Raw genomic sequence first — 12,385 nt, 5'->3', positions numbered from 1 at the left:
AATGGATATTTGTTGTTGTTTGAAAGTTCATCCAGAACACTTAAATTCTACTCCGCCCCCCAAGAGTTTGTGAAAGTTTAAAAACAAACCAAAAAACCCAACAACAAACAAGAATTTATAATGGGCACCTTTAAACTTAAGTTTTGCTTTATATTACCTCTCATTACTTGCAGTATTTCCTATACTTCTATAAACTAGTAGTATTCTTATTAATTTCCTAAAAATAAGTACTGAAGTGATGTTGTACAGTTATCCAAGGCAGCTGAAAGGTTTTTAAGTTACCACTGTATTTCACCGGCCACCTTTAAGGAAAAGCTGACATTGTCATTTACCTTTGTTTGTTAAAAAAAAAAAATTGAACAGGTTTTTTATTTTTGTAGTTTTCAGATATAACTAGATGTCTAACTTGGGATATACCCACACAGTTTACTATTTCAGTTACCATGGAGATGTAAAATGCAAGTTTGTGTGTTTAGTTGTTGCTGTTGTCTGTTTGCATACAGTATCTTTCTAATATTTTACAAACTGCTGGTTTATTGCATACTCTGTAGTGTGGTTAAAGATGTCTTTAAATCCCACTTCTGGTTTAGATTTGCATTCTGCTTTCAGTTAAACCTTTAGGACATGAGCCTATAAACACATTAGCTCATGTATAGGAGTAGTCCCATTGACACTAGTGGAACTACTGAGCTGCTTAAAATTAAGCATGTGGTTGAAACTGGGCTAAGAGGTGAAAACATTATCTAAAAATTTGTAAGATTTGGGCTCTAATTTCCACTTATTTTGTTCACTTGTCACTAAGCTATACCTACTAAAGGGTGACCATACTGTCCAAACTCATTACGCCATATACATTTAGATTCTAATCTCAGCTTCAGCAACAGAATGATGTAAATCATACTTTCAGGGTGGGGCACTCTATCCATCATGATCCCTAGACCTTTTGCAGAGTCACTGCTTCCTAGGATAATCAGCTGAACATAAGCTCGCAGTGTGGCCAAAAGGGCTAATGCAATCTTGGGATGCATAAATAAGAGTAGAGAGGTTATTTTACCCTTGTATTTTGCACTGGTGCAACTGCTGCTGGAATACTTTGTCCAGTTCTGGTGTCCACAATTCAAGAAGGATAAATTGGAAAGGGTTCAGAGAAGAACCACAAGAATGTCTAAAGAGTTAGAAAACCTGCCATAGTGAGAGTGATAAACTCTAGGACATCTCTATATTTAGCTTAACAAAGAGATGAGTAAGGGATGACTTGATCTACAAGGCTACAAGTACTGCATGGGGAATACATATTTGATATTGGGCTCTTCAGTCTCTTAGATGCATAACCTAATCCAATGTCTGGAAGTTGAAGATAGACAAATTCAGACTGGAAATAAGTCATACATTTTTAACAGAAAGTAATTAACCATTGGAACAATTTACAAGAGGGCATGATGGATTCTCTAACATTGGCAATTTTTTAAATTCAAGATTGAATGCTTTTCTAAAATTTCAGCTCTAAAAATTATTTTGGGGAAGTTCTGTGGCCTGTGATCTACAGGAAGTCAAATAGATGATCAGTGTTCCCTTCTGACCTTGGAATGTATTAATTATGAAAATATGAGAAACTGGTTCCAATTTGAAATATAAAACATTATCATTTATGAAATATTGTATATGAAATATATAGCCAGAACCAATTCTGATGGCATTGTTTTGTTTGAATGAATCTATTTAAAAATAGACTTGTAGGTTTAATGTACGTATAACCTACTTGTTTCTAGTTGGCTAGCTTGGAAGTGATGAATTACGAGTGCACACTGTATAAAAGCTCAATAACAAGAAATGCCAGATCCCAGCATCAAGGTATTGAGCTGCCTTTTTGGATAAGAAAGGAAAGATTAAAAAGGGGGCTAGAGTTAGTTCACTTTGGAAACTTGGCTTTTGAGTTGCATTTAGACTCTTGCACTTCATGAAGAAAAAGCTGTAGAGAAACCTGGTAGAAATTTAAGTCACAAAATGTTTGATATTTTTTTTCTCTTCTGAAGTCTCTCCTGATGCTTTATTGCCACTTTGGAACACCTCTATGCAATTTTGTTGTGCAATTTTTATACTTTAAACCTATTGCATTTTTGGCTGAGGAAATATGTGCAGTTTGACATAAAAAACTGTTAAAATAACTAAGGCCTTGCAAAACTCCAGCATATTTATCTCCCATTTCTTTCACTGAAAGCATAACCATCTATAAAGGAGCTAAAAGGAAACGTCTTTTCAACTAGTCTCCAGTATACATCAGGGCTTTTATTTAATTATATTAATCTGTATAGAACATATATGTGATTATTCTAATTTAAGAAGATGTGCAGAGTTTGTGCAGTTCAAAGTTGAAAATTTTCAGCCTCGAATTATTTTACCTTATTTATAAGCTTTTTTTCACATCATTCATAACTTGCAGTTTCCAAGTAATTCTCTTTTGCTCATCATTCAAGAGTTCACTTAAAATAGAGACAATGGCTTTATTGGTGCATATAGAACTTTAAAATAAAAAGCTGAATGTTTTCGTACATAGTTGTCAAAGCTACAGTATTCTGCCATATAAGTTTGTGGCTTTCAATTCCACTGCTTCTGCACAGTGTCCCAAACATATGCTGTGACTGCCTTGTCTACTGATCACATCTTCTACCATTTGTTCCACAAAGCTTTTGCTACTGCACTGTCACTCCTGTGTACTGCATATTTTTATATCTGACTAATGTTAAGATCTGCTTAATTTTATTTTTTTGTCATTACCAGTGGACCGTATTGTGGGCCTGGATCAAGTCACTGGTATGACAGAGACTGCTTTTGGCTCTGCATACAAGACCAAGAAGGGCATGTTTCGTACTGTTGGGCAACTGTACAAGGAATCTCTCACCAAACTGATGGCAACTCTCCGAAACACTAATCCCAACTTTGTTCGCTGCATCATTCCAAACCACGAGAAGAGGGTATGGGTTGAACACCAGTGTTGTACTCTTAGCAATTTTTGCACTAAAAATCACTGTCTGTGTTTTTGAATGGAGACCTCAAAATGATGCTCGTTGTATTCCTCCTTTCAAAATAGGGAGAGTATTTCAGATATTCATGCAGGCAGAATATCTCGTCTGTTCCATGTGTACATGGAACAAAGGTGAAGTCGTGAAAAATTATAACAACTGCCTTTCCTTCGTGGGAGTTCAGAGTATAAAGGTATTCTTTGTCTCCTTGTCCAGGCTGGAAAACTGGATCCACACTTGGTTTTAGATCAGCTTCGCTGTAATGGTGTCCTGGAAGGAATAAGGATTTGTCGACAAGGCTTTCCAAACAGGATAGTGTTCCAGGAATTCAGACAGAGGTACCAGTATGGACAGCTTGGGTTTACATCCATTCCCCCCCATCCCCTGTTAAAACTGTTTTTAACTTACATAAGGGTTTGGGGTGGGGTGGGATTTTTGGTGTTAGTGTTTTGTTTTTTTAAGAGATCTGGAGGTGGTTTGAGGCTGAAGTGTTGAGGGGAGGGTGTTTGATACTTCCTATTTTCCCTTTCCAACACTAGTCATCTTTCTTTTGCCATCTCATGTCTCTTCCTACATGGTTCCAAACCATTCTGCACACAGGCACCCAAAATTCCAGACTTCCAAAAATAACAGCAAAGACCTTGTTTTTCCCGAAACTTCTTTTAGATGTTGATTATATTTAAAGTAAGCCAGAGTAGTGTCATTCAGGTCTCATGGAGGAAAAGTTTTTTGTTTTCTTCTTTTTCTTTATTTTTAGAGTAGGAAGGTGAACACGAGTTGGTCACACTTTTGTGACTTTGCCTGGTGCTGTTAAGTACAGTTGTGTGTGAGTGCAAAGACTCTCTTTACTTTTAAGTAGGTGGTGTTAAGAAAATATACTGATTATATTTTAGAAACAGAGTAACTGGAATGCTGGCAATAGTATATCTTGTCCTTTTGTGGCAAAATTATAAAGCGCTAGAGTCCCATTTTTCAAAAGTGATGTGGGTCTTCTGGTGCCTAGGCTACTTTTGAAAATGGAACTTAAACTTTAAAGCTTTTTTAACACATTTTTTGAAAATCTTGCCCTTGGTTTAGCTTCCTTTTTCAGTGGTGTAAAAATATTTCCTAATGGGCCATTTAAAATATTTTCCGGAGAAACTCTTTTTGAAGTAGGTCCTCACCCCCTCCCCTAGTAGGTTTGAATATTCAGAGCTTCCCAGGGTAAACAGCCTATTTTAGTTTTCCTTCCAAAAACCAGTACTTCAAACGCACCTTTTTTTTTTTTCTTTTAATGTGTAGGGAAAGACTTCCCACACCTCTATTCTTAGTGTATTTGTGTCAGTTCTGAAACACTTTTTGGGTATTCACAGGTATTAGGAATAAGGTACCTAAATGTCTAAAATGCCAAATTTCTTTGAGTTGGCTTCTAGACATTAACCTTTCCTCCTCCAAACAGTATCTCATCTCCAATGTGTGTGCATGGCAGTGAGGATTCACTTGTTGCACGGTGCTGGTGAAAACATTGAGGCTGCCAGTTCATTTGTTTCCATTCTTTGTGAGAAAAGTCTCAGACTTATAGTTTAGAAATAGAGAAAAACAATGTCAGTTTGCTGGTATGGTTGTGCTGGTGGCAATTCATTACTGGGTCCAATGGTTTGTTCTTTGACTTACAGGTATGAGATCCTTACTCCTAATGCAATCCCGAAGGGGTTTATGGATGGCAAGCAGGCTTGTGAACGAATGGTAAGCATTTAGTAATATTTAGATGTAAATCATTTAACATTTGCAGCCAAAAGTATGTTGTTTGGTGCTCTTTGTTGTAAATAATTGATTTGTCTCCCACTTAGATCAGAGCATTGGAACTGGATCCCAACTTGTACAGAATTGGGCAGAGCAAGATTTTTTTCCGCGCTGGTGTCTTGGCACATTTAGAAGAAGAACGGGATCTGAAGATCACAGACATCATCATCTTCTTCCAAGCCGTCTGCAGAGGATATCTGGCTAGAAAGTGAGTGAATGGGTAACTTAAATGGCTGTCTAAACTTAATCCGTTTAAAGTTCTAATACATACTTTCTTATAAGAAGACTTGGCTTAACCCAAAGAAGTGTGTTCATGGTAAATTGTACGATCTTCAGTAATAGTTGGTTTAGGTTTGACAAGCTGGTCAATTAACAGGTCAAATAATGTCTATTGACAAGCTTGCAAGCCTAAACTGACTTTCTGAAGATCATGTGACTTATCATAGTTATATAGTCCAGCAAGAATGTCCTGACAGAGGTGGCAGCCTACCTTTTTTTGACTGCATTGTGGTGCCATTCTTGCTCTTTTTTTTTTTTAAAGTATTTCATTTAATTGTTACACATTTTGAATCGAAATAACTCAGGTACGTTTTTATCTAGCTAAAGCTAAGCCTACTGGAGACCATAGTGTCTTACTCCTTTTTGTTACTGTTACTGTTCTAATATATTCATGTTTTAAAATATTTGACCAATATTTGGTCAGTTGACTAGTTTATTTTTGGACCAGTCAAATGCTCAGCCCTAAGTTGGTTATGTGATTAGTATGAAATTGTAATTTTATTTTCATTACCATTGAATGTCTTAACTATTGCTTGGGTAGTGATGTACTGATGGCTTTAAAAATGCAATTATTTTAAGTAATAGCATGGGCAGGAGCAGCAGAAACTCTCCAGCCCCACCAGTATGTCTCAAACCTGTCCTGGAGGGCCACCTCTAGGATTCAAGGGAGAGTTGGATCTTTGAAGCCATTTGTGGGACTTTTAGCACAGAGGGTCAGCCTATCACAAAGGCTCTTTGTAATGCGAATGCTGAACTCAGGTATTAACTTGTTCATTAGATGAGTAATGATCACTTTAGAGTTCTGTTGCCCATAAATTGGGTTAGTCAGCCTGTTGTGCTTTAAAAGTGTTCCAGAGAGGATCACCTAACAACTACAAATACAAATCTACTTTATGCTTGGCCTTATTGAGTGTGGAAAATGTTTTTTGTGTTTTTGCCTGTAGGGCCTTTGCAAAAAAGCAGCAGCAGTTAAGTGCATTAAAAGTCCTGCAGAGGAATTGTGCAGCATATCTAAAACTAAGGCACTGGCAGTGGTGGAGAGTCTTCACAAAGGTTGGCTGTTTTTCTGTCACTTTCTTTAACTTGTGTTAAGCAAGTAGCACACTATGCTACATGTTTTCCTCCATACACACAGCTCACTTTCTAATTCTATTGCAGGTGAAACCTCTTCTGCAGGTTACTCGACAGGAAGAAGAACTTCAGGCCAAGGATGAGGAGCTGCTGAAGGTGAAGGAAAAACAGACAAAAGTGGAGGCAGAACTTGAGGAGATGGAGAGAAAACATCAACAGGTTTGTTGTGCTAAAGATCAGTCTCTAATGGCCAGGTACTGACCCTAGATTCTTGTGTGAAGAACTCCTTTTGAGATCTGTGGACAGAGGGCATTATACAGCAAGTGATTAACTCTACTATGTGAGACAAGAGCACTTGTTGATTTCACTCCTTTATCTATGGATCCAAACCTGACAAATCATCTTGTTTCAGAACAGAGGGGCAGGTATTTTGACAGACAACTTTCTTTTTTCTGTGTTACCAAAAAAAAAAAAAAAAATTGGTGACAATAACAATGTAAGTGTAATTTTCAGGCCGGGGAACTTTCTGTGGAAACAGATTTGTGTAACGTTTTTGTGGTTGTTTCTAACTGAAACTGGATCAAAGTAATGTTGAATGTCAGTGTGTCATATTGAACAGAAATGTCATATGTCATACTGATGGGTGTTTGGTCCAGTCATTTAAAATCTTAATTGGTTATTGATTGGTGAAGACAAGAGTTAATACTGCAGAATCTACAGAACAGGAAATAAAATTAATTTCAATCTAGGGAAAATAATCCAAAATCAGATAAGAGCAGTAATTCCAAGGGAGCCAGAGGAAATAGTGGACATCAAATTAGACTTGAGCTTGCTCTTTGATACAGTAGCAAAAAATGCAAAAGAGAATTTGGGTGGCCTAAGTAGATGAATCCTATCATAGAAGAGGAAGATGATAGTTCCTCTTCATATGGGCCTAAGACATCACCCATGATGCTGAAGTGCCCAAAATAAGGAACGTGTGCTAATATATGGAGATACTTATATCTCCTAGAACTGGAAGGGACCCTGAAAGGTCATTGAGTCAAGCCTCCTGCCTTCACTAGCAGGATCAAGTACTGATTTTGCCCCAGATCCCTAAGTGGCTCCCTCGCGGTTTGAACTCACAACCCTGGGTTTAGCAGGCCAATGCTCAAACCACTGAGCTATCCCTCACCTCAAGGTAGTGAATACAGTGTAAAAAGAAAGTAGAAAAAAAACTGCAGTGTTTTGGAAAAATAAGAAGAAATTCAGAGAAGAGCAAACAAATGACAAGAGTCTGGACAGACTGATTGCAGAAACTGTCAAAAGGACTAAATGTGGATAATTTGGCTAAACAGAGATTTAAGTCAAACTGTCTAAAAGTATTGAAAGGATGTAAATGCCAAGGAAGGAGAGCAATTGTTTAAGATGTAGGAGGGAATAACTAGAAGTAATGAGTTGAAATTAAGAGTAAAGTCTGACTAGCCTATTTTACTATCTTAGTTAGACCATTCCTTCCTGGTAGACAAGATGTTGTCTCCTCAGGGGAAGTGTAGTGGGAAGCTCCATTACATGAATTACTAAAAACTGAACTGGACAAAGATTTAGAAAATACCCCCTAGGAGACAGTCTAGTGCTGTGAGGCAGAAGGTGGACCAGATAAAGAATAGGTCTTATGCTTCTAACTTTTGTGACTTATTGGAAAAGGGTACATGTTAGTTTTCAACTTCTATAATTATCATGTCTTTAATCTCATGTAAGGCCTTTTGGCAACATAGTAGAGAAGCTTGAGGGTTCACTGTTCTGTAACATTTGCAGATTGTAGAAGAAAAGAATATTCTTGCGGAGCAGCTGCAGGCAGAGACAGAGCTGTTTGCTGAAGCTGAGGAGATGAGAGCCCGTCTGGCTGCCAAAAAACAAGAGTTAGAAGAAATTCTGCATGATCTGGAATCAAGGGTTGAGGAGGAAGAGGAAAGGAACCAAGTCTTGCAAAATGAAAAGAAAAAGATGCAGGCACATATTCAGGTACTTCTCTCAGTACACTGCAATTGGAAGGACACATGATAAGAATGCTAAATAATGAGGGCAATATTGTCACCTCCAGTAACTTCGCCTGGAAGGAATGAAAGGAGTGGAGACCATCACTCCTTTGGGGCAAAGGCAGGGGGAGTGAAAAGCGATATCCTAGCATCTTGTACAAATTCTGTGGTCTTCATGGGTATGAATACTTGGTCAAAAAATGGAGAAAGGAGTAGGTAATGTTTGCAACATCATCCTTCTTGAAATAAGCATGGATTTTCCCTGAGTATATGTATGCAGACTCATAGTAAAAAGGCTTTCTTGGGAGTTGTACCAAGTGCAGGTGGAGAGTTGATGGCAGCATGGCTCTTGAGGGAACATTAATACCGTTTGAAGTGGAGTGGGTATTGGGAATATATTGCACAGGGCCTAGGTGCTTCCCTGGGGGGAACTAAGATCCATGTGACTTCTGCAGAGATGGAAGTGAAATGTTTCATGCTAGTTCGTGACCATAATGAAATCCATTCACTAGGCCTTACCAAAGCGTGCAAAGACTGTTTCGTCCACTCCAAGTTGCTCACATTTTCTTTTGCACACTCATGGCTGCATCTTGATGTGCGTTAGGTCTTCTGTTTCAGACTTGAGTTGGGGGGGACGTCCAAAAAAGTCTCAGGTGTAAAGGATCACGCAGCCATCTGAGGGCCAGGAAGTGCTCCTAAAAATCTTTCACATTCTTCCATAAGAACTCAGGTGGTCTTCCAAGTTTTGTGGGAGAAACTGATTGATTGAGAAACAACTGTAAATGAATGGAAAATAGTATGATGTTACCGTGGCTGCAACTGAAGTGTTGTAAAGTGCTGTTAATATGAGCTCACTTACATGTATATTTAGATGGCCATACCAATCTCAGAAACCCTCTTAGGGACCTAGATCCTTTGTGATCTCCAGCAAGCTCCTTTCACTGGATCCCTCTCCTCATCCTCCTCCCACACTCAAACTTAGATTTAAATGTTTGTCAAGTGGCATTTCTGCTGTTCGCCACATATGAGCAGTGTCAAGCTTTACACGCTTGCTTGTGTGCAGTGCTCTCTGGGGAAGCTTTGATATAAATAAAGCTTAATATGATGGGGGCCGTAAAAGGAAATTAAATGTGAAAAAAACAGTGCCATTTCACAGACCAATGGGCCTGCATTCCTTCTGGGAGCCATATACTCTGCCCCAATGAGTGTACATCTGTTAAAGTTAATATACCATACAGTAGTACCAAATGTGTGCAACATGGCTGTGTTAGCTGCTTTGGAAAGCATACACTTGAACTTCCTGACTTGTCGTATAATTGAGATTTATAAGCACAACTTTGCACTTAGGGTAGTGTACCAGATCATGACAATCTAGTATAAAGTTGCCTTATACTAGGTTAAGGCTCTTACAATCGAAGCCACTTTTCATTGTTAGCACTTTACTCTGGAAAGCAACGGGGGCTTCTTAAGAAATAGCGAGGAGTGTTGTGTTTATGTTGATTTGGAACAGATGGGAAATATGGAAAACATGAAAACAAGCAATTGTGCTTGCTTTCTTAGGACCTAGAAGAGCAACTTGATGAGGAAGAAGGAGCTCGACAGAAGTTGCAGCTTGAAAAGGTAACTGCTGAAGCTAAAATCAAGAAGATGGAAGAAGAGATCCTACTTCTGGAGGACCAAAATTCCAAATTTTTGAAGGTGAGAAACCTGTATGTGATGTAAGTAAAACCCCTCATGTTAGACGAAAACATGGGAGGTGGCAGCTTTCAATGGACACTTCAGGCTCTCTGGTAGTGTCAACATGTTTTTTCAATGTATTCTCAATCCTTCCAAGACTATCCTTGTACTGTGATCTTATTCGGGGGGCAGGCCTGAGCTCCTTTCTACAGCTGAAATACAAGATGCAAAGTTTTAGTAAGAATCTTTGGGAGTATTTATCACACTTAGTCTCATGCAGTGTTCAGTAGCAAATACAATATATATTCTTAGGCCTAAATTGTCGACAATGGCTAAGGATTTGGAGTGCCTCAATTTTTGAGTACCCAACTTGAGGCACCTTTATGGGGGCTCTACTTTCAAGTGGTTTGTTCTCAGCGCTTTTGGAAAAGTGTTGAGCAGACACTATATAAAAGTTTTATATCTCAGGTGTGGCATCCCAAATACCGATCACTGTTAAATGAGGGCTTTCGTTATTTGGCAACTAGTCAAACTAAGCAGTAATGCCAACTTGCAGCCAGTTGAAATAAAGCTTGTACAAAGGTATAAGATTTCTGTACAGAATTCCTACAGTCACGCTCTATTGGTGCCTTGGGGTATTTTATATACTCTAACAGTCAATCTTTTTATCAACTAGGAAAAGAAACTAACGGAGGACAGAATTGCTGAATGCACCTCTCAGCTGGCTGAAGAAGAAGAAAAGGCCAAAAACTTGGCCAAACTCAAGAACAAACAGGAAATGATGATCACAGATTTGGAAGGTTAGAGATCTTTTTGAATATGCCTTCTAACAACTTGGCATGTATGATAGAAAGTAATAGGTCACTTAAAGTAAATGTGAGTACAGTAGAACCCCTGTTTTATGAAATAATTAGGGATTGAGGCATTCATAAAATAAAAATTCATGAAATTGAACATCTCAGAGATTGAACATCCATCTTAGAGTGGATACATTGCATAAGTTGTTGTACAGCATACTTCATGTTTCTCTTGTCTTTCAAGCTGCTGCAAATTGATTTCTAGTGTATTGAAGGTTTTGGAATGTGAATTAATGTTGACTACTTCTTCTTCAACACCACTTTCTCTGTGTGTGTGTCGTCCCCCCCCCCCCCCCCCCCCGTGGGAAACAATGGTTTGTATAACTTGGTCAGTTGTAAGATTAGTGTTTCGTAAAATGGAGGTGCTGTGTTCACTAGTCTCAAGTATGACAAATGTCGGAGATGTGCCAAAATGTGCATTTTTTTTTTGTGAGGACTTGTATACCTCAGTAGCTGCTATTTATTGTCCATGCAGCCCTTCTTTATCTATGTGTTCCACTTGCATCAGACTTCTTCTATTTTGGCATAGCATTTGGCCACACCAATTTTGGTGTCACATATGGCCACACTAACCTATTGCTGGTCTTTGCTATTAGTTCCTCACTTTTGGAAATCCATTTAATTTACAAACACTACTTTAAAAATTTCAAGGTGCTAGATGCATCTTTTTAGTAATAGCAAAAGGTGCTTGCCTTTTTCCAGATGGTAATCACAATTTCATATGATAAAAACAGTCATATGACATTTTTCTAAAATAATGTTTAGGGTATCAAGTGATTAATTTTTTTAATCATGATTAATCACACGGTCAATAATAGAATACCATTTATTTAAATATTTTTTGATGTTTTTACATTTTTCAAATATATTGATTTCAATTACAACACAGAATACAGTGTACAGTGCTCACTTTATTTTTGATTACAAGTATTTGCACTGTAAAAAAACAAATAGCATTTTTCAATTCACCTAATACAAGTACTGTAGTGCAATCTCTTTATCATGAAAATTGAACTTACAAATGTAGACTCGTGCAAAAAAGCCTGCCTTCAAAAATAAAACTATGCGAAATTATAGAGGCTGCAAGTCTACTCAGTCCTACTTCTTATTTAGCCAGTTGTTCAGACAAACAGTTTGTTTACATTTGCAGGAAACACTGGTGCCCACTTCTTGTTTACAATGTCACCTGAAAGTGAGAACAGGCATTTGCATGGCACTGTTGTAGCTGGCATTGCAAGATATTTACGTGCCAGATGCACTAAAGATTCGTATGTCCCTTCATGCTTCAGTTACTATTCCAGGGGACATGCGTCCATGCTGATGATGGGTTCTGCTCGATAACAATCCAAAGCAGTGTGGGCCAACACATGTTCATTTTAATCATCTGAGTCAGATGCCACCAGCAGAAGGCTGATTTTTCTTTTTTGGTGGCTTGGGTTCTGCAGTTTCCGCACTGGTGGTTTGGGTTCTGTATTTTATGCATTGGAGTGTTGCCCTTTTAAGACGTCTGAAAGTATTCTACACACCTTGTCCCCCTCAGATTTTGGAAGGCACTTCAGATTCTTAAACCTTGGATTAAGTGCTGTAGCCATCTTCAGAAATCTCACATTGGTACCTTTGTGTTTTTTGTGAAATCTGCAATGAAAGTGTTCTTAAAATGAACATGTGTTGGGTCATCATC

General features: G+C 38.2%; 1 protein-coding gene across 4 annotated transcripts in view; it reads left to right on the top strand.

Annotated features, from left to right (window-relative positions):
- Nucleotides 1–12,385, top strand: part of MYH10 (myosin heavy chain 10) — a 146,059-nt gene that overhangs the window by 103,852 nt on the left and 29,822 nt on the right. For all 4 annotated transcript variants that reach the window (XM_030534085.1, XM_030534083.1, XM_030534082.1 and 1 more), the window contains 9 exons: nucleotides 2,779–2,972; nucleotides 3,237–3,358; nucleotides 4,676–4,745; nucleotides 4,850–5,010; nucleotides 6,026–6,134; nucleotides 6,240–6,371; nucleotides 7,950–8,156; nucleotides 9,731–9,868; nucleotides 10,524–10,647. In XM_030534085.1, coding sequence (XP_030389945.1) covers nucleotides 2,779–2,972; nucleotides 3,237–3,358; nucleotides 4,676–4,745; nucleotides 4,850–5,010; nucleotides 6,026–6,134; nucleotides 6,240–6,371; nucleotides 7,950–8,156; nucleotides 9,731–9,868; nucleotides 10,524–10,647 — 1,257 coding nt within the window. The remainder of the gene's footprint in view (nucleotides 1–2,778; nucleotides 2,973–3,236; nucleotides 3,359–4,675; nucleotides 4,746–4,849; nucleotides 5,011–6,025; nucleotides 6,135–6,239; nucleotides 6,372–7,949; nucleotides 8,157–9,730; nucleotides 9,869–10,523; nucleotides 10,648–12,385) is intronic.

Source organism: Gopherus evgoodei, chromosome 15 (genome assembly GCF_007399415.2).
Source record: "Gopherus evgoodei ecotype Sinaloan lineage chromosome 15, rGopEvg1_v1.p, whole genome shotgun sequence".
NCBI classification, from domain to species: domain Eukaryota; kingdom Metazoa; phylum Chordata; order Testudines; family Testudinidae; genus Gopherus; species Gopherus evgoodei.
Note: the sequence above shows the minus strand (reverse complement) of the source record. Positions and strands in the feature narration are given on the sequence as shown.